This window comes from Paecilomyces variotii (assembly GCF_004022145.1).
Source record: "Paecilomyces variotii strain CBS 101075 chromosome Unknown C8Q69scaffold_2, whole genome shotgun sequence".
In the NCBI taxonomy this organism is placed as follows: Eukaryota; Fungi; Ascomycota; class Eurotiomycetes; order Eurotiales; family Thermoascaceae; genus Paecilomyces; species Paecilomyces variotii.
In genome coordinates this window covers 4,179,638-4,199,868 of record NW_021167141.1, presented here as the reverse complement: position 1 = coordinate 4,199,868, position 20,231 = coordinate 4,179,638, and the positions used below count along the sequence as shown (strand labels likewise).

Sequence of the window (20,231 nt, the reverse complement as noted above, 5' to 3'; positions counted from 1 at the left end):
CTCACGCACCTAAAATGCATCACGCAGGATTTCACCACTCTGCATCCTCGAAGCGCCTGTCTTCCCGTTGCTGCTGTCGAATCACGCCTGCTGAATGCAAAAACACGATGCCACCAAGCTCCATCCTCTCCCTCCAATCATCCCGCAAAGGCGCGTTGTTTGGTCTATCGTTAAGCGCCGGCGCCTTTCCCAGCCTGTATTGGCGGCGTTCTCCATCTGCGCGGCCGCGCACCGGATCGCCTTGTCGCGCTGAATGATTGGCCTCAGATGTGCTGGACTGGTGTTTGGCGCAGATCTGGGAGCGGGATCAAAGCTCACGCCCAACCGTCATCCCGACAGAGTGTTCCCCGAAGCTAGATGGGCTTTTAAATTTAAGGGAGGGGCCGGCGGGTGTGTGACCTCCTAATAATAATCCAACCCGACTGCTTCCATGGGGTTTCATGCGAGGGGTTATTTTTGGAAGTTATCATGGCGACACAGTTCATTCGAACGTGCAGTACAAGATCCCTCCAGGAAGCGCTGAATGGTTTCTCTAGTTTCCATCAGGTGACAAATGAGGAACATCTGCCGAGAGACCTTTCCGGGCACCATGCGTTCTCTTGAGAAGTGGCGCCTGAGGGCGATGAGCACCATGGGTCTTGACCTGTCAAGGTCCATCTTGAATATAATAATAGATAATAATAATGTCGGCCAGGAATTCTAGGCAATAATTCAGTTATCCTCCCAATACGGCTAGCGCAAGGCGCTATAGCTGCCAGTCCCCACATGAGCTTCAGTGAGCATCAAGAAACCCATCTCCAAAGCATCCAAAGCAACTCCAATGTCGTCCTCATACTGGTTTCGTAAGGACCCTAACCCTGGAACTATCATTACCCTTGACCAACCCGTCCCTTCCCGGTGGAAGATCCTTGAGCAGTTGAACGAGCATGACTATCAGGTTAACGAGGAGGAAAACCATGAGTATGGCTTCCGTTCTTTCGCCTCGGCCAAATACCTATGCTGCGATCCCAAAGCCCGGACTAAGAAAGCTTTCATGCGCATTTACATTCAAGTTGCCCATCGGAAGACTGAAATGGATGATGCGGATACCAGAAGCCGACAAGCCACAACATACAACCCCCCAGAATTGATCGCCTACCGGGACCTCACTGAAAAGGGCTCGAGTCACACACCAAAGCTTCTCGGATACAAGACTGATAAACAGGATCGCTCGGGGCTAGTTCCGGGTGGGTTCATTATCTGGCTTGTGTGGGAGATCGTCCCAGGGCTGCGCCTCGGAGACGGCAATGGCGCTGACCCATTTTGGGCTCTCGAAGTCCACGAAAGGGAGCAGGTTCGCTTAGCTTTTCTTGAGGCTCTACCGTAAGTTAACGTTTCTTCTGTTTTCGATACTGGATATAATCATTGTCGACTATGTAGTAAGCTGCATGAGAACGGATGGTTCCCCCGTGTGTGCGGGGCAAGTAGCCTAGTTTGGCACCAGGAGACGCAAACACTGTACGTTATTGCTATATTATCCCAACGACAAGGTGATGAACTGACTAATTTACTCTATATAGCTATTTTATCGGACCCTTTGAGAAGGCCGGTAATCCCGAACGTCCTATTATCTTCGGTGCCAACTGGATTGCGGATTTCGATCTCGCCAAGCCGGACCCCTCTACGGATGAACGTGATAGTGACTGGGATAAAGATACTTCACGCTGGCAGTGGTAACTGAGGAGGAAGTAAGATTGTTTTTTTGTCCTCTTACCATGTTGGGGCTCCCGTAATGGTTATGATTCGTTTAATGACTAAGAGGAGCTCGTCCTTTGCTTTGCCGCCTTGGGATATGCGGGAGTAACATGAAAGTTTCAGAAGCCAATGTAAGGCAATTGCGCGGCATGGAAGAGTCAAGATTCCTAATCGATACGGCCCGGGATCCTTGGCTACCTACTGTCGTGCTACGAAACTATCAAGCTAGTAGAATGGGACAGGATGTGCCACGAAATTCCCTTGCCGCTCTGATACAGATTGCCAAGTTCCCAGCTATGTAACGATCACATACAAAGTTCGGAAATGACTCAATACCAGCTGAAAACTCCTGTTTACTATCCAGTTGGCTATATGACGATAAGTGCTCGCCAATCATAGCTACCTATCCGCAGCTTTAAACGCCTATTCCCGTACAACTTGTGCGATATAGCTCATTCTCAACACCAAGGGTTCTTATGTTGGTGTGAATCGATAGGAACCCCCGGTCCAATTGACCACACGTAGACCAATCTTCGAGCTCAGCTGCCCCTGTAGAGACACATGCTTTCTATAAAAAGCAACCCGTTCCTGAACGATAACGTATGCACCTGCAGTGCAGATGCACGCTCCCCGGAATATATCACATCCTTGCTTCCATGTTTCTTCACAGGCCGACTCGCATCGAATAAGCTTGCAGTAGTAGGTGTCATGGGCTGGCCGTGTTATATTGTTTCTTCCTGGTTAATACGGACCTGTCTTATTTCAGGTTTATCGTCCTGTTATGTATGTACAGTACGTTACTCTGGGATGGTTATTACGAGAGAGCCGGGTGATTACTTGATGTGAAATATTTCATTTCTATTCATGGGTATGGTCTAGGGGAATAATAGTTTATATCTCTTAGGTTAGTTCTCGTTGAGCTGCAATGGGAGAATCTCCTCATCGTGGCGGTATATTTTCCATTATACTCCCATTCTAAGATGACTTGTCATTCAAAAATAAACTTTGGTGCCAGTTGCGTGTATCTACAGCGACTAATCCAACAGACCTAATATAAATCTTTAAGAAGATGAATCATCATTCATTCCATTTTGAATTTACTTAATATAGACAGCTGAACGCATCAGACCACTATGAAGGGAAATGGTATAGCCATCCTTTCTCTCCCAGCCTCTCAGTTGAGAGGCTATCGTTACGACCACGGCCCGGGCACTTATCCATATTTCCCGAATTAGAAACGAGAAACTGAAAACAAAATAGATATACAATCTAGATACAAGCAATACTGTCTCGTTTAGGGAATATATCCGCATCTTTTTCCAAGGTATACATAGGGGACGAATTATCTTAAAATTTGATTTTCTGCAAAGGTGGTGTTGTGTTGTAAGCTTGCCTTTAATGAGTACCGGTGAGAGTGTGAGTCAGTCAAATTGGACACTTGAGCTTTTGACCCATGCATCGCCAGAGAACAAAACTCATCTTATATCTCTCCGGGATGACCAAAAATATATAAAGAACTGGTACCACAACAGCCAGTTCCTGAACAGAATTCCACATTGGGACTGACTCATTATACAGTGCAAGTTACCATGTCAACAGCCACCCGGACAGGCACATGCCTCTGCAAAGGCGTCTCTTTCACCGTAGAAGGAGAACCTAAGATTGTGTTTTGCTGCTACTGCAGCGATTGCGCACTTGGCGCTGGAGGACCATGTCAGATCGTGAGTTTAGTTTCTTCCAGGCCTTTGCTACGGAGCTTTATTTTACGGCAAGGTTGGATCTGAGCCTTGAGTGGTTCTGATTCTATCCTATCTACTTCCACTATAGAGTTTATATCTAAACAACATTCAATACTCGAATATAATGTCTTAAGTATAATGCGCTGACCTCTGCACAGACAGCACGCTACCAATCCTCCCGGTTCAGTATCAACGACCCCGAATCTCTCGTCACGACGTACACAATCACCGAGACAGGGAGCGGATTCCCAAAGGAAAAGTACTTCTGTAAGCGCTGCGGGTGTACATTGTACACTGTCCCGTTGGCGGACGAGGGACGAACGATTGTGATTAGGCCGGTGTTGATTGAGAACGGGTAAGTGGATATATCCAGGTGTCGCTTCTGGGGAGGGAATTCCCAAAATTTTTAAGTGGCTGTTGTGAATTATATATTTATTGATTGATCTCATGATATAGTCTTGAATTGTACAAGCCTGAAATCGAATGTTGGTTGAAGAATCGGCCGAGTTATTTCAGCGGGTGTCAGGAAGCTGAGCAGTGGGAAGCTGGGCCTACGTCGCGGAAATGAGAAGAAGAAGATCTATTATGAGCTTGCAAGAAGGAGAATGGTGAAGTGGCTATTTGATCTATGAAATAACTTGGAGAGTTCTAGCAATGTGTGTGTAGTTACCATCGTTGTGTAGAACGGCTGCATTATAATTAAAGCTAAAAGAATAGGCAAAAGTCCACCCAAAAATAACATCATTTTCTCTCGCTCTCTTACCGCTGCGCTACAGTATTTGCGTTATTTGCATAACATCCCACTATGCAGACGGAGATTGCCGCTGAGAGTAATCATGGCCTGGGGTCTCTGAGGCGAATTCCGCCAGGGCAGAAGTATAAGGAGAGGGGAGGTCCCGTGGAGTGCAGATTACGAACAGTTTGCATTCTCTTATGCTCAAATACTTCCCGCTTTGCGAAAATAAATATACGCGTCTGGTTCATATTCGTTACCATGGACATCATCAAAGATCTCAAAGATACACTCCTCATCTGCCTATCAGGCGGAGCATACGACTGCGACTTAGGAGAGGAGATGGCTCAGATTCAGAAAATTGCAGACGATGTCCTCACCGTCCTCCTCGACGCCGAGTCAGTCGATATCTACACGAAGAAAGAACTCGACGAGATAGTCCGCACTGAAGGCTGGAACAGTTGCGTCTCAGAAGCCCTTTTGAGCAGCCTGATAAAAGTTCTGAAAGCTGGAGCATCCATGGGCACGGCTGTAAAAGAAGCCTTCGACAAAGCCACATACGAAGCGATGGGCTTTGCTCGCGAGCATCCGGTGTACTGCGCAGTCATTGCTCTAGGAATCATGGTCATTCTGACACCGTGGTGCCTGGAGGCGCTAGGTTTTGCGGAGCTGGGGCCGATCGAGGGGACCTTTGCTGCGCGGTGGCAATGTATGTATGGAGGATACGTGCCGAAGGGGTCGTTATTCTCTTACTTCCAGAGACTGGGAATGGTCTGGAAGCACTAAAACGCGGCTATATCGTGTACTGCGTTTTGTGATAACCTGTTCGTCTCGACTTCTCAGCTTCTCCGTTCCGATCCATGAGACAAGTTTGCCGCATAACGCGCACATCTCCTCGACAAATGAATGACTGTCCTCATGTGCCCAGTCCAGTACCGTTACACGCCTCAGTTTATGGCTTCGGGCCGCACTTTGCGGCTTCTCCTCTATCAACGGTCTTTATGAGTCCTCCCTGGTTATCACAATATTGCGCCATGTCGATATCTTTAGCCGTCAAACCGCGAGGATTATGAGTCGTCCAATGCACCGAAACATGTCCATGTCCCTACATCATAGAATCCTGTCAGAAACCCAATCCTCTTCACTGTCCTATTTCCTGTGATGGATATCTTACCAATTGCATAAGAGAATGATGATTCTTCGATTTACTCGCTATTCCGACCATTTGGACGAAATCCTGTAGCACCGCACCTAGTTAGAAGGGGAATTAAACTCGTTTGACGGATGCGATGCCCTCGTACCAGCACTTTCGTATAGGTCTTGAAATGATACGTCTTCTTGAGGCCCATCTTATTCTCATCTAGCTCCCATCCCGACTCAAAGAGCTTGCTCAGTTCTGGATTCAGCCTGTTCTCCTCCTCCCCCTGCGCGTAGATCGGTTGCTGCGTCGCGGACGTGCTCATGGTACAGCGGAATTGTGAGGATTGGGGAAGAAGAACGGGCTGCATTCGTAGAAGTGATGTAGAGAAGAACCCGCGAGCGGGCGATACAGCTTTGAGCCCTCTGGATATGATTATGCGGCCCATGATTCCTAGCTGATGTCGTGTCGTTTGCTTATTACTTGCGAAGGTTGAAGGGAGCTTCTGTCCGGCCATAGAAAGCGAAGCTTGGCAGCATCGGCAACCACACCGCCCGCGGATGCGATGTCCGAATAAGGTAGAATAGTATGTTATTATTATTCTTAGGTACTTGTTATAACCACCACTATATACATCGACAAAAGAACTATTTAAACCACTAACTCACGATCGAAATGGGTATCCTCCAATTCAACAAACTCCCTTGTGGTCCGTCTTTGCATAAAACATCTGACGCTCATATGATCCATCTGCTCGAGACATTTTCATCACGGTTTCCGGCCCCAGACTACGTAAAAGTCGAAGATCGCATGGATGGACCGATTCCGCACATCGTCCAAAGTCCTCTGGACGAGGTCCTTCACCTGGGCGGGACCCCATGATTCGAACCGAGTCATAACTGCTATAGCAGCGGCCTCAAATCCTGATTGTGCTTGAAAGGCGTTCCAAGCACCTATGCTCTTCAAGTGCTCATTCTTTGGCCATGTGCCCATGGGGATTACATATTTCTGGACATGGATATCTTGGAAACCAGCCTGGTAAAACCATTGCTCTAATTGCGGCCCTGGACTGACGGTATATCCAGCCTTTGCATAGGCCTCAGTTGTGACTCTGTAGTACTGCTCCAGTGCAGTACCGTTCGTGCTCCCGTCTTGAGAGATCTGGTTGAAAGACCAATCGTGAAACTCGACCCATCCTCCCGGCGCAGTGTGGTTATAGCATCGGTGTATAAGTGCAGGGAAGTCCTTGATAGACAACGCGAGGTAGCGTGCGTGGATAAAATCGAAGAGACGACTGTGTTCCCACTCGTCTTCTATATCCTCCACGATGAAACGGAGATTTGGTGGGACGAAGGCCGGCTGCGATGGACTAAGATCGACCCCGGTAACCACAGCAGAGGGAAATTTATCGGCGATATCAATCGCCCAGATACCAGTTCCCGTGCCAAGATCCAGGATATCCCGCGGTGTTTCACCGATGGGAGCGTGGTATAGTCTCCTGCCCATAAGTTCCAGCATCATTTCATGCATTAGATCCAATCGGCACAGTTCGGGCTCGTCAATGGGCATCAGATAAGTGCCATCACCGTATCCTTGATATAATCTTCCATTTTCTTGGCGATAACTCAGAACAGTTGACCTCAGTGATTCGGTATAGGAGGATAGTTCTTCACCGTAGGCGGAATCGTTGTCTGTTGCGGCTAGATCAACCTCAACCGGTCCGTAGAACGGTGCGGCCATCTCTTGGGACTTTTGTACCCGTTTTCGGAGAAATTGAGATGACAAAGGATACAGGCTGAGGGGTAGAACAGATGTAATTTATTTATTCTCTATAAAAAGATCCGAAAGCTGGATTCTTGATAGAAGCAGTTTCTCCTTGGTTCTTCCAGGGAATTTAGACCTGTCTTACGTTATGGCCTTCCAACATAAGATTTGAATCGAGCAGGATGGTGGGTTTCCCAATTCTTTGTTCTACACTAGCGCAGGATCTTCTCAAGTATGGGAACTATCGCGGTGTGCCCGGAAAAGCCAGTGATTCATGGCCCTGCGCAGCGCCGTTTTTTGTTAGCCTCCTGCATGCTGTCGACAATTGGCCGTTAGTATCCGCTATACCTGGAAAATGTAACTCCTAGACTACATCCGTAATGCATGACAGGGGATTGGGATGGATACAGTCTAATTATTTCCGAGCCCAAATTTGGGCGCATATCCACGCATGTAGCAAATAAGATCCGCAATAATACCAGGCTATCATTCGGCAATTATGCAATGGAGGACCTATCTCTGTAGATGACTGCATGAGCCGCAGATTCAAGAAATAATCTATGTACTTACTTAGCTCAGACTCAAATATTGGTCAAAGCGCGAACAAATAATGTCAGCATGCTAGTTACTCTTAAAGCCCTCACCACGGGCGGATATAGTCATTGAAAATAGGGATTTGGTATGCTTTACAGGTCCTTCAGAACCTTTCCTGTACAGAATGTAAAGCTGGGCTTGAAAAAAAAAAAAAATCGCGTATAGTCCAGGTCTAATGCTCGGTATCCCTTTGAAAGAAGCGTTTTCTCGGAAACCATATCGAATGAGCCGCCGCAGTAGCTAGCCTGCAAAGTGTAATTTGGCCTTTGGAACGATCTATCACAGAAGAACCACACTGTTAGGTACTTCGTGAACTTGGTTAGCTGTATTATTGGATAGTCTCCCGATCAACGGCTCAGAGAACTGGTCAAACCATAATCTGCCAAGTCAGCGTGGCAGCATGTATCCGCAAAGGAAAATAAATGTAGGCTTGGGGCCGCCCGGGGAAGAACAATACGATGCACTGCGCAAAGTCAGGAGGGAGGATCGAGTGCACTGGATCGTTTAGGCCTTCATATCAGAATCATGATGCAGGTTACCCCACGTACCAGATAAGGTTAATTTCCCACCTTTTTCCACCGCGAGGAGGCTTTTCTCGTGGCGCGGGCAATAAATAGTCAACTACCTAGGTATACCGTAAGAAGGAGGATTACCGGTTGTGATTTGTTGACTTATCATCGAAGTCTTCAATATGATAATTTAAATAGAAGGCACTACTGTTCTCTTTAGTGACTACGGTTGACCATATTCATACTACAGATTGCAGAAGCTACAGAAGTACTATCACCAGTCCAATTAATGTCAACACTTTGTCGTCTCCATTGAAGGAAATGCTTTTTCGTATCTAGTGAGCGAGGAGTATGCCATAGTCAGATTATAAAATGAATTTCTGAAGGTCAAAAAGCAAAAAAAGAGTCCACAGCCTTCCCTGAAGACTATGAAATGTTTTTTAATTTCAATGGCTCAAGACCCTTTTGGCACATTGTCTCCAGGATCTTGTCAAAATCCTGAGACTTGGTAATCTCCCAGATATCTCCATCCATTTGATTCCAGATATAAAATCTGTTGTTAGACTCAAACATATATAGACCCTCGCCTGTCTCCGGAGTGGTGCACATGATTGGTTGTGGTGAATTTAAGCCGTATTTTTGGGCCAATCTGTGACCGTCACCGTTTTCACTTTCCCAAAGAAAGTCAATAGCCAGATAATAGGTGTCTGTTGTCCATCCATTTGGTGGTGAGATCTAAGATCATATATTAGCAAAATAGTACTGTGTAATTAGGTAAAGTGGACCCAGCTACAGTGTGAAGTGTAGAAGCCATAGAGAGGAACAGTCTAGTGTCAATTTGGCCTTGTAATTTTCCTTATACAAGAGGCAAGATATGATAAAGGGCTCAGTAGATGTGGTTTTTATCTCGCGAAGAGTGGTAGCAAGGTGAAGAGAATTGTAGATAGATCGGGTCAGAAAGTGGTAAGCCGTATATCACGTGAGTGGAAACAATTGTCGCCAAAAAAGCGTCATTATTTCCTCTGACTTACAGACTATGTAGTTATAGAGAAAGTTGATGAGTGAGATATGATTATTAACGATCCGTCAGTGACACAGAAAATATCATTTGGGCCCTGGCTTTCAACAACCTACGATCTGGCTTTCTTGTATCCCGCGCAACTCCCCGATGCCTGGTCTGATAATGGGTTTAAGAGTCTCTGCTTTAGGGCGTATTGAAACTTCGTAATGATTCCTCGAATCTGGACGGACCGATTAGGACGAGCTGCTTCTATCTACTTTGTCCGTTTTGTGCCCCTCATTCTCACGGCCTGTTTCCATCAGCGCCAAGAACGCTTTTTTCGATGCTAAGATGCTTAGGCTGAAATGTCCGTGGCAGTGCGCCGATCTTCACGCCAGCAGGCAGCTCATAGCCTCGTGGCCGGGTGTTTCTTAGAAAGCAGTTCTAAACACTCCAATGCGGGGTCTGATTATGCTGGTCCACGTTTGGGGGTTTTCCAGCCACCGATATTATTCTTCTAGCAATGAGATTTCCGCCCTGGTTGCCTTCGAGATAATGCTATAGGAAGTCTCAATATTAGTAGAGTACAGCAAAGGATCAAGTAAGGCCGCTGTCGTATCTCCTACCCAATGGAGGGACAGGTGTAGGTTCTGACAAGGCGCCAGGGCCCAGGAGATGTTGACGGCTCTTGAATCGGAGACGCACCCGGAAGGCCACATCACGTCTAAAAATAGTCAGCCTGTCACAGGGATCGAGCACATCAGCGGTGGTGATTCGCAGGACGAGAAAGGAGACGATATGCGGCAGGACGGATGGATCTCAGTCAAAGTAAGTATGGTTACTATGGTAGAACTTCTTACTGTCCGCGCATAATCCCGTGATCCACTGCCGGCCCTGGAGACGAGACAATGCGCTTCTCTCTCCCTTAGACTAGACTAAGCCCTTTGTCTCTTTCTCCCACACGCCCCCCCGAGTCGTCCTGGATCCTGAGGAGTGTATAGAGATGTCTCAGACGCAGAGCGCCCCTGCGTTCTCTCCCACCACGGACTTGGCTTCTCTGGAGACACCGCGCGCACCCAACGGCAGTCTCTCCATCACGGCGCTTGCGCGTTTCGAGTTCGAAGCTGGCAAGGGAAATGAGGGAACTAAGATTCTTATGGTGGAATGGGAAAATGACGACCTGACCCGATCTCCTTCTGGCTCCTGGCATGTTTCCTGGGAAGGCAAAACGACTGTTCTGCCTGCCGATGAACAAACCAGCGAGCACACGCGTCGTTTCTACTTTCTTCTCCCTCCGGGCGTGACAATTCCGCCAGTGATCACATTGACCTATGAGCCTCCTCCAAATTCTGCAACGACAGCAAAGAAAAATGATTCACTTCAGCTGAACCCGCTACCGGCAATCTTCCCGGCCGAACTGGGAGCTACGGCACGCACTGCTGGAAAGAAAGGAGTGTTGCATACCATATGGGCGAAGAAGCGTTTGCAAGTATTGGAGAAGGAGATCCGGGAAGAGTGTCTGAACAATGCTGAGGGAGTGGCCTTGCACATGGCTATCCAGGAGAAGGAATGGATCGAGTCGAACTTTGGGGTTACTGCACGACCGCAGACAGAATCCCTGAACACGAGCCTGTCTGTCTCAACTACTTCCTATCCGATGGGACCAACGACTCCCGTGTCTCCGACAAGTGGCAGGAAACTGGCAGACAAACTCAAAGGACTGAAGCTAGAGACGAGTGAAAAGGATCTGGCTAAGAGAGCTGCAGGTGAGTGATCCATCGCTCTTCATACATAGTAAATCATGTCGAAGAACACGCGTGCTTACAACTGGCAACAGCAGGAGCAATGGATACTCCGAACAGTGTCGATGATGGAGCACATCTCCTTTCGCCCCAATCGCCCGATGTTGCCGTATCTTCCTACAATTCCTTCCGCAACACTCCTGTCTCAGAACCTCCCCGAAAAGCCGTCGTCCACCACCCTCCTGCATCGGTCCAAGCTCAGCAGAATTCTGCACAGAACCTCTTCGGGTCAATGGACACCATCGCTCGTACCTCAAGCGCTGATTCTGACAACGAACTGTTCGCCAAAGCGCTTAGTCCGCGATCACCCGACATCCCTCGAAGTCCCTTTTCGTTTGCACCCGAGGAGACCCTGCGTTACGTAGCACCAAAAGGGGTGTGAGCGAACAAAACAAAAGAAAAGAAAAGAAAAAAAACTGTCCATGTTCTCCTCCCCATCTCACCTATTTTACGCCAGAAACGACCCTTCAATGCTTAATCATGAAAACAAAAGCCATGAGTTCTTTCCAAGGGAGTAGTAGCTTGCATCTACTCTTCTACTACTACCCTTGAGTATCTCAGGACGCCGGCCCAGGAACCTGTCTTTGCTTGGCCCGCATGTTATGTCTCTTAGAGATTCCCCCTTCTAGCGATGAATGAGAAATATACCAATTTTTTTTGTTACTTTCTGCCTCACAGAGAGAATGTATATGTGTGTACGGAAATATTCGTGATATTGCATTTTATCCTTTCCTTTTTTTTTGGACTGGGGGAGAGCAAAATATCTCAACCTAATCAGGCGGAGAAGAGAATGATGTCCTCATCTCAAAAGAAGAGTGATGCGCAGGTTTCCCTGGTATTTGTATAACTCGCAGCCGTTGCTACATATTCAAGAAAGAAAAACAACACCCTTTCCCCCTTTTTGATGTATTATACACGTTCTTTTCGACAATGCCATCCGTAAAGGGGGGGGGGGGGGGGGGGGGGGAAAGAAAGAGAGAAAGAAAAAAAATAATAGCTGAAAAGGAGCGGATCTATTTCAACTTTCATATTTTTATCTTTCCAACCAGCAATTAAACCATCTTCTACTACTGAGACGTAGTAGTCAACATCATCTATCGTCACACGCTTGCCAATAGAACACAGCATCCAAAAGAAGAACAAATACAGCAGAAAAGGGACGAATGCCAAATCAGCTCTGATCTACTGCTTCTTCTTCGACACGCTCGACTGCCGCGACACTTTCCCGGCTTGTGCCTCCTTCCTCTCCTCTGTCTTACGGTTCAGGCTCTCGTACTCCTGCGCATCCTTTCGCTCAGCGTACCACTGACCAGCCTGCAAGACCAAAACGCCCACCAGGACCAGGGCCAGAATGGTATTGCTCGCGGCGAGAACCTTCAGACTGTCCTCACGGCCGAGGATCTGCTCTCCTTCCTCCAGGTTGGAATCACCAACTTCTGAGCCGTACTGACCACCAGTGACGAGACGGAGACCCTTGACGATATTGGCGATGTAGACGGTGATACCACACATATACAGGACCAGACTGGCGCCGTCGAAGAGCATGTTGGCTTCCGAGGGCTTATACAGTTTCGCGACCAGACCAGCCAGACCCAAGAAGATGACGATGTGGAGAATGCGCGGGATCAGCGGCGGAGAGGCGTGCAAGAACCGCAGGTGTGCTTCTAGGTAGTCGTAATGCGAGCCGGGAGTTGGAGCTGTTGACCAGAGGAGAGGGTAGTCGTATGGGAATAATGAGAAGATGATGCCCAGGAAGAAGCATGTTGCTGTTTATTTTTGTCTGAGAGTTAGCTTCGATCCAGTCCATGGTTGTAAAGATGCGGCGTTGTCTTTTATCTGTCTTTATCTGAGTTCTTCTTGCACATTGACCCGCTATATCTTCGCAAATCTCTCTTCCATGCATTTATCCACACTGGCACATCCGGTCGAACGAACGCAGAGGTCGAAGATCCCAGATGCAATGAAGAAGAGACATCATGGCGAAGCATAGCGGAGAGTGATCTCAAGAACAGATAAGACCGCAACAAGAGGAACGATTCAAAAACGAGCATGAAACACCACGCCAGAATATGAAATGAAATGCAGTGGACATACGGCAAACGATCAAAAAGGTCGCGAACGACCCGCTCTTGAGCGCCATGACGGACAGCGTAAAGAAATCGTCGCGTGGCCTTTCAAACTTGGTCCGTTTTTGATGTAATGGGGCTGAACACAATCGGCGTAGTTATGATGTGATCCCCGGCACTTGTCACTGTTAGGAAGCACCAGGAACAACAGTCAGATGCTGTGAAAAGTGGAAGAATCGTTCGACGATAAGGACCGGATACGAAGACAGCTGAGTGTCCTTAACAGAGACGAGAACCCTGCTCTCGCGGAGAGGCTTTGGGGGGGTTTGATCGCGCGGGAGTGCCCTCGGGTGTTCTGCTGGGCGAAAGTTCGTAGCGCTGGTTAGTCCGAACTTGGTAATAGTTAGACGACGCTTGGCGAAGACGAGCCAAACAAATTACAATCCACTGTAATAATTACCACCAGATTCGAAGAGCGCCAAAGATGGGCGCCAAAGATAAGCATCAATGACGGCAGACGATTACTAAAATTCAGGCAAAAGATGAGCTAAGATACACTTTTTTAACGCTTCTGGAAAAGTCCGTGGGCGGTAAGACAGTTTACATTCCAATATACGACAAGCTCTAACAGAAGATCAGATACGTGCATCTCATCTTATCTGGCCTTCGCCAAGTTCGACAAGAATCCGTCAAGTACTGTACTTGAAAGGCGGGGTGCGGACCCTTCTGGGTCGTTCTCTATGAAATACACAAGAAGGGAAACGGCACTTATGGATAGGAATTCCTTTATCTGAATTTATTTCGACATGTATCAATAAATTTGTTGCCGGCTTCATCATCATTGACGAAGCCGGGCAGATTCTCCATTGAATGTGCTATTAACTCGCCAACTATAACACACGCCATCCTATATCGACAATAACGGCCGAGATGATAAGTGAGATTGGTATATATGGTATATGACAAACCCAAAGACCCAAAGATATAACGCCGCGTGTCACTCCTAGAGAACATTAATCTTCCTGCTTTTTCTGCTGTCAACGCCCAGGACCAGACCCAATCCGGTGCGGGAGCGGTGACTCCCGACCTAACGAAACAAAAAATATGGTATCTCCGCATGTATAGTCAAAAACAACCCAATGCAATATATTTAAATGCGACAATGGAACGCCACAACACAGGAAAATGCATGCAAACTTCTCCCATTCACCGACGATATTGTGGTAGAGACTCATCAGTACCGACATCCGCATTCAAGATATTGTCCTCCTCGTCGAGATCAGGAGCGCTGGGAGCAGCCTCAGTAGAAGGACCGGGCCGACTATCCTCGGCCGTTGCTTCTGGTGCACTTGCCTGGGCCATTAGTCGTTGCCGTTCAAGTTCGCGCTTATCCTCAGTCGGAGGATGAGAGGCACCTGATCCGCTGAGGGCTGCCAAATCTGGACCGGGAACGACGGTATCAACGGACAAAGTGGGTGGAGGGGGTACTGCCTGTCCGGGCAGATGAGGGTTGTAGTCGTATAGCTCATCTTCATCAGGAAGGTCAGGAGCAGTTGGAGCTTGTGCGGGCACCGTGGAGGGACCAGCTGCAGCGTCGCCCGGAGGTTGGCTTGGTAGAAGCATTTCCTCCATTCGTCGAAGTCTAGTCTTCTCATCGACAGGCTCTTCTGGTTGTGTTGGCGGTGGGATAACCATATGGTCCGGGGACTGGAAAGGCTGCTCGACATTGTCGGTCGGATAGTCGGCCCAGTAATCTTCCTGGTGTGACTGATAATCGCCATTCGAGTAGTAATTTTGCTGCGCATACTCTTCCTCGGGGGTGGCGTCATTATCGTATTCTTGTCGGTCTTCGTCACTCGTGGGCATTGCGTTCAACTCCTCGTCGGCTAGGTGACGCTGATGTCTACCCGAGTCTCGCGTTCCGACCACAACCTCAAAAACGAGTGCCACGACTCCCTTTTCGCGTCGAATCTGATCTGTGTCCATGATGTTTCCTGCCCAATTGGCTGTAACGCTGTTTGAATTGTTATCAGGAACATTAACAACATGTCCGCTTGAAGAGAAGCTTTTTCCTCCGGAGACCATATTGAGCCGCGGGAGGAAGCGATCTGAAGCTGCCAACTTCCCGCGTAGATCCATGACGACTTCGATGTAATATCGAAAGCTGATCATGGCTCCTGGGACTCGAGTTATGGTAGGAAACGTATCTTCCGGGACTCTGATTGACATCTTCATCTGTGCAGTCATCGTAGCAGGATCCACAATTAGTGGTGCGAATGCCTGAGACAGGTCCTTGCGGAAGACGCTGCTTGAGCGTGTAGTACCAAAACTCAACCCACCCAGGCCAGTGCGGGACTTGGGATAGACATCCTCGTAGATCGGTTTCTTGCCTTCCTCAGGCTGGCCGACGGGGATGGCAGGGTGCATGTCAATGCGGCCCTGCCGGTAGAGGGTGATAATAATGCCATGTGGGCTTCGTATCTGCTTACTGTGGTTGATAGTGATTTTGATGGGTAGCGTATCACCTGGGAGTGCTCCAGCGCGTAGTACTTCTGCCGTTGCCGTAATCGTCTTGTCCGATGCTGACGTTGCGACACTGCGGATATCGCTGCTGCGCTTCCCGGTGCCATTTACCGAACTAGGATCACTGACGACTTGGAAACTCTGACTGCTATGGCTGAGGCGACTCGATGAGCTGACATCGCTCGGGGCAGGGCTTACAGGAGGCCTGTGGTCGTGAGCCACAGCCAGACTAGATGACTGATCTGGTGACCGCTGTTCCCGAGCCTGATCTGTTGACAGTGACTGACTCCGGCCTTTGGACTTGGTTCTTGACCGCCTGGAGACCGGCTCTAGACTGACTAACCGGGGCTTTGGTGCAGGAAAAGGCGCGATGTCAATATTCTCGAGCATATTCACTCTCTTGTGGCACGACATAACAGGAGAAATCGTACTTGGTCGCGTCAAGGTAGCCGTGAGCATGTAGGTAATAGTGCCGCGTTCGAACTATTTTGAGGAGATGCATCAGCACTGAACAAGCTCTCGAACACAACAAGATACTGCCAATCAGGGAGACTTACGTTAATGCTACTGGGGAGAGCGTGAGGAGGGAATTCCATTTCGAACTGAAATTTGTATATCCCCTCCTTGAGACGGCCATCCCCGCAAAGGACCACTTCGTCCTCAAAAAGCGTCGCGAACCCGTTCCCCAAGTACTCCGAACCTCTACGTCCTCTTCCGGTACCGAGAAATCCAGAGTCTGGAATCTTTTCACCGGGAGCAATCGTGTTCTTGAACACCTTAACATACCCGTGTAGACATATCACCAGGTGAGTGATTCTCACGGGCTTGATGACCGTGAGCACCACCGTCCCCTTTATCGTGTCTCCAGGGAAGTATGTCTTCCAGGGGTCGTCCGGTTGTACGTAGAAATCTGAGATGTTGCGGTTCCGCTGACCGAAGTGCGTCGTGAACCTGGACAGAATCGAACGGTTTCGCGAGAGCGGGGAGGCTTGAGACTGGCGAGGTAAGGGATCGACAGACATGACAAACTATTATGCCACCTGCAACTCCATAAAATACAGCAGGCCAGCGTCGTGAGATTGGGATCGAGCGGACGTTTGGTAGGATACAACGCCCGCGACCAGCGCGTGCTTGACGATCCCCGGGTATCTCCACGCAACAGCAAAGTCAATGGGGACCAACAGCAGCATAAACACGCCGGCGACGAAGTATAGCGCAGTCTGAAAAGGAGGATACAGGTCCAGCCAGCCGCAAAGACACAGTGCGCGAACCGATCAGGTGTAGGACGGAGTTGTAAGTCGCAGCGCGGAGAACGGCATCGTTCCAAGGCCGGGTCAAGATCAGCAGCAGATACGAGTCAGCAATATGACTGCTATCAGGTATGCCAGTGATTCTGACTGTCGTGATGTCGGTACGGAATGGATGTCTTGGGTAGCCTGCGACGGTGTTGTCCGGGGCGCGAATGACGATGATGGGAGGAGATTCGGGAGGTTGCAGGACGATGGCAATCGATCGAGAGGGCACGATTTGGTGGCTATGTCTGAGGAAGGCTTTCGAAGAGACCGTGACGGTAAGCCAAGACTGTCAATAGAAGATCCAGGCACGAGAAGAAAAGCTGGAGGCGTCGGGAACGGCAGGAGAGAGGAGAGAGAGTGGGAGGGAGAGATGGGGGCAGATGGAGCGAGTTGGCGATAAGGCGGACGCCGGAGATCCTTCTCGCTCCTCCTGTTCGCCAGGGCGTCGGTCAAGCTTCTGCCATGGCGAAACTAACGGGATGGCACGGTTAACTAATTATCTGATTGATGACTGCACTCCGTTCTGAGAGGCTTTTCTAGCCCTGGTCTTGGTTGTCATTAAGAATAGGTATATTATTACACCAAGCATTGCTTCATCCACGGGGATGAAAATCACTACAGTTAGTTAGGTCATCTCCATCTCCTTCTCAACTCTTCTCTGTCTCACACAAGGCTAATAATCATAGATCCCAAGTGTGACTACGATCCTACTGCTCTCCCCTTTCGTCTCTTGCAGCGTAACTAATTTGTGCTCCGTCTATCCTTCCTGGCGTCTTCACCACCAACGAGGTTGCTGTCGGGCCGACAGTATTTTCCACTACCAACCAGCCACACAGTCAGCGCTGGATAGTTACTCGCAGAATACCCGATTATTATTTACTCAGTCTTGCTCCAGCGGAAATTCGATCCTTTGTTTGACTATTCTTGTGTTTAGGAGCCTCTGAATGCTACTGGACCCCACGCCTATTTTCTATGGTAATATCAGCCACGTCATGGACATGGAGACCGTCCTGTTATGAAGCGGATACACTCGTCCGCGCGTCCCACAGACCTGCCAGACCGCTCGCAAGCAGCATTTCTGATTCTCAAAAGCCTATCTATGGCTGGCGGAGGAACCGAGATTGTAAGAGAACTCTCATATCCTTCCCCGATAGGATGCCCATGTCTTGCACACTGGTCCGTTTGGCTGGGAAATGGAAATCCTAAACACATCACAATCTTTGTTGCCAAAAAGAAAACCCTGTCGTTGGGCTTTTCCAAAAACATCACTCCGCACGTCCGACCCCGGAAGATCTGGCTGAGTCTTAACTGGAGCGGGTCGAAGAATTCTCACGTTGTGTATGGAGGACGCGCATGAAAGAAGCTTCCTAAGCTTTTTTATTTTTTTCGCCAAGTGGGGTAAGAGACTTCATCGACCCGATGCCCGACGGCACAGCCCCCTACTAGATAACTGATGGGGAATAGCTAGCATGTTTCCATACCATACAATCGCAGCGTTGGCTGATGGTAGCAAGGGTCGCTCCTATTCCATATGCCAATTGCTTGCATGTCCTCCCAGGACGTAAACGCTTCGAGAATCGAAAGTATGGTTAACTAACTAAAATCATCCATAGGCGGGAAACTAACAACAATAGTGACAGGAGACGCGTGTCGTTTCTTAGGCGTCCTATCTGTCGGTCTGTTTGTCTGTCAGCGTCCAGATCCGGGCTGCCGTTTGTATATCCAACGATTACAAGACCGCAATGTAGCTTTCCGCCGATTATCCTGCGTGAGACATGATACGGAGCATCTATGGTAGATAGACATGCCAAAGGGCGATCATTTCCGGCTCATGACAGGATCCACGCGGAGTGTATCCGATTGATCGATTGACACGCAGATCGCTGCACTGCCGTCTATATCAAATACTCTAAAGATACGTTGCACATAGTTATATCGATGATTGTTGAGACTAGATCAGAATCTCATATACATACGTGTAAGAACTCCTGTATACTGTTTCTCGTGGACGCCAACCTTGTTATTACATGCATCAGGCCTAGGTGAAACGCTTTTAATGACAGCGATATCTAACGTTCCAGCCGATTGGGACCATAGAGAAGAAAATGACTGACTTGAACGATATCAATATTCAGCCATCGTCTACGTTCCTACATCAGAACAACTATGATAAATACTCCGCCACAGAGCTCACAACTCAAGCTCTCTTAGCCCTTCTCCCTCAATATATTCATCTTCATAACACTCCCTCTTGACAGCCTCAACGACCTCCCGATCTCCACCAGCCAACTTCTCCAAATACGCTTCGAGAATATAGATATTATCCGTCCACAGACTCGCACCCTGCTTCCAATTACCGACATCCTCTCTCATCTTTTTGACACTCCCCGCTCCATCTTTGAGCACCATCTGCTCTCTCTCATTCAATTTCTTCAGCTCCCTCTCTAACTCCCCAAGCCTCTCCTCCAACTCTTCTCTCTTATTAGGATCCTCTCTATCCGCGTCACGATCCATCTCCCTTTCCTTCCTGACCTTATCCACCTGCGCTTCAAGCTCATTCACGCCTTTCTCAGCCCTGCTCACCTCCTTAAGCAACGCGTCTCGAACCCGTTGCTTCTCTCTCTTCTCCTCGCTCGGAAAAATCCAGTACCAATTCCCGCTCCCGATCTTCTCAACGCGTAGCTGACCCTCGTCTGTGAGAGATTGGATATAGTCTTTCACTTGCATGCCGTTGATGGAGGCTACAGATGGGAGCATCTTTTCTAGGTCCTTGAGCGTGTGGCATGTACGTGTGGAGCGGAGATGAGAGATGATTTGTTGCTGTTTTGCTGCTGGGGAGAGACCTTTGGGAGGCTATGAAGGTGTTAGAGTTTGTAGATAATTTGATGAGGGGATAGGGTATGATTGAGATATGTATATACAGTACCATGATGCGACGACCCTGGGTAGGTGAGAAAGAGAGAAGGAAGTAAGGTGCGTCTCAGTCACTGTGATTCGAGCGTCCTTCTCGATGTCAAGTCGACTTCGTGTTAAATTGCGAAAGTTGTTGAAAGTTGAATTAGAGAAGGTTGACGAAAGAACAAGATATGACTGCGGTCATGTTCAACGGTCTAAGCTAGACAACAATAATTGATGGATGGATGCCGTTGTAGAGAGGGGCTGCAGCCTGGGAAATCTGGCTACGAGAGTTGTACTCGAGCAAAGGATGCAGTAGTGCACTCATACAATGTAGACGTAACCAGCTTATGTGACAGAAGGCTTAGAGGGTAGAATTTTTATCATCATTATTTGATGAGCTTACTTTTCAATTTCGAATGTACTGATAGACACGAAG

General features: G+C 48.5%; 9 protein-coding genes across 9 annotated transcripts; 4 read left to right on the top strand and 5 right to left on the bottom strand.

Moving 5' to 3' along the window:
- Positions 1-539: 539 nt before the first annotated feature.
- C8Q69DRAFT_179812 (hypothetical protein) lies at positions 540-1,835 on the top strand. The gene is made up of 3 exons (XM_028625859.1): positions 540-1,362; positions 1,420-1,497; positions 1,560-1,835. The coding sequence occupies exons 1-3, from the start codon at positions 821-823 to the stop codon at positions 1,714-1,716; spliced, it is 777 nt and encodes a 258-aa protein (XP_028488328.1). The 5' UTR covers positions 540-820; the 3' UTR covers positions 1,717-1,835.
- Positions 1,836-3,323: 1,488 nt separating this feature from the next.
- Positions 3,324-4,041, top strand: C8Q69DRAFT_442830 (Mss4-like protein; the record flags this gene model as incomplete). Its single annotated transcript, XM_028628874.1, has 3 exons — positions 3,324-3,455; positions 3,632-3,828; positions 3,930-4,041. 3 exons carry the CDS (start codon positions 3,324-3,326, stop codon positions 4,039-4,041), a joined length of 441 nt encoding a protein of 146 aa, XP_028488327.1.
- A 426-nt stretch (positions 4,042-4,467) lies between these two features.
- C8Q69DRAFT_505301 (hypothetical protein) lies at positions 4,468-4,992 on the top strand (the record flags this gene model as incomplete). The annotated part of the gene is made up of 1 exon (XM_028632694.1): positions 4,468-4,992. One exon carries the CDS (start codon positions 4,468-4,470, stop codon positions 4,990-4,992), a length of 525 nt encoding a protein of 174 aa, XP_028488326.1.
- A 166-nt stretch (positions 4,993-5,158) lies between these two features.
- Positions 5,159-5,792, bottom strand: C8Q69DRAFT_505300 (pterin-4-alpha-carbinolamine dehydratase family protein; the record flags this gene model as incomplete). Its single annotated transcript, XM_028632693.1, has 3 exons — positions 5,159-5,311; positions 5,381-5,443; positions 5,508-5,792. The coding sequence occupies 3 exons, from the start codon at positions 5,790-5,792 to the stop codon at positions 5,159-5,161; spliced, it is 501 nt and encodes a 166-aa protein (XP_028488325.1).
- Positions 5,793-5,986: 194 nt separating this feature from the next.
- C8Q69DRAFT_179698 (S-adenosyl-L-methionine-dependent methyltransferase) lies at positions 5,987-7,187 on the bottom strand. Its single transcript, XM_028625858.1, has one exon. The coding sequence runs from the start codon at positions 7,082-7,084 to the stop codon at positions 6,113-6,115; it is 972 nt and encodes a 323-aa protein (XP_028488324.1). The 5' UTR covers positions 7,085-7,187; the 3' UTR covers positions 5,987-6,112.
- A 2,854-nt stretch (positions 7,188-10,041) lies between these two features.
- C8Q69DRAFT_179509 (hypothetical protein) lies at positions 10,042-11,520 on the top strand. The gene is made up of 2 exons (XM_028625856.1): positions 10,042-10,977; positions 11,052-11,520. The coding sequence occupies exons 1-2, from the start codon at positions 10,215-10,217 to the stop codon at positions 11,393-11,395; spliced, it is 1,107 nt and encodes a 368-aa protein (XP_028488323.1). The 5' UTR covers positions 10,042-10,214; the 3' UTR covers positions 11,396-11,520.
- Positions 11,521-12,195: 675 nt separating this feature from the next.
- Positions 12,196-13,153, bottom strand: C8Q69DRAFT_505297 (putative secretory component protein shr3; the record flags this gene model as incomplete). The annotated part of the gene is made up of 2 exons (XM_028632692.1): positions 12,196-12,779; positions 13,108-13,153. The coding sequence occupies 2 exons, from the start codon at positions 13,151-13,153 to the stop codon at positions 12,196-12,198; spliced, it is 630 nt and encodes a 209-aa protein (XP_028488322.1).
- A 926-nt stretch (positions 13,154-14,079) lies between these two features.
- On the bottom strand, positions 14,080-16,795 carry C8Q69DRAFT_179573 (pH-response regulator protein palF/RIM8). Its single transcript, XM_028625857.1, has 2 exons — positions 16,160-16,795; positions 14,080-16,085 (listed from the first exon to the last, which is right to left on the bottom strand). The coding sequence occupies exons 1-2, from the start codon at positions 16,622-16,624 to the stop codon at positions 14,286-14,288; spliced, it is 2,265 nt and encodes a 754-aa protein (XP_028488321.1). The 5' UTR covers positions 16,625-16,795; the 3' UTR covers positions 14,080-14,285.
- Positions 16,796-18,670: 1,875 nt separating this feature from the next.
- C8Q69DRAFT_179448 (putative GAJ protein) lies at positions 18,671-20,007 on the bottom strand. Its single transcript, XM_028625855.1, has 2 exons — positions 19,824-20,007; positions 18,671-19,750 (listed from the first exon to the last, which is right to left on the bottom strand). The coding sequence occupies exons 1-2, from the start codon at positions 19,824-19,826 to the stop codon at positions 19,088-19,090; spliced, it is 666 nt and encodes a 221-aa protein (XP_028488320.1). The 5' UTR covers positions 19,827-20,007; the 3' UTR covers positions 18,671-19,087.
- Positions 20,008-20,231: the final 224 nt, after the last annotated feature.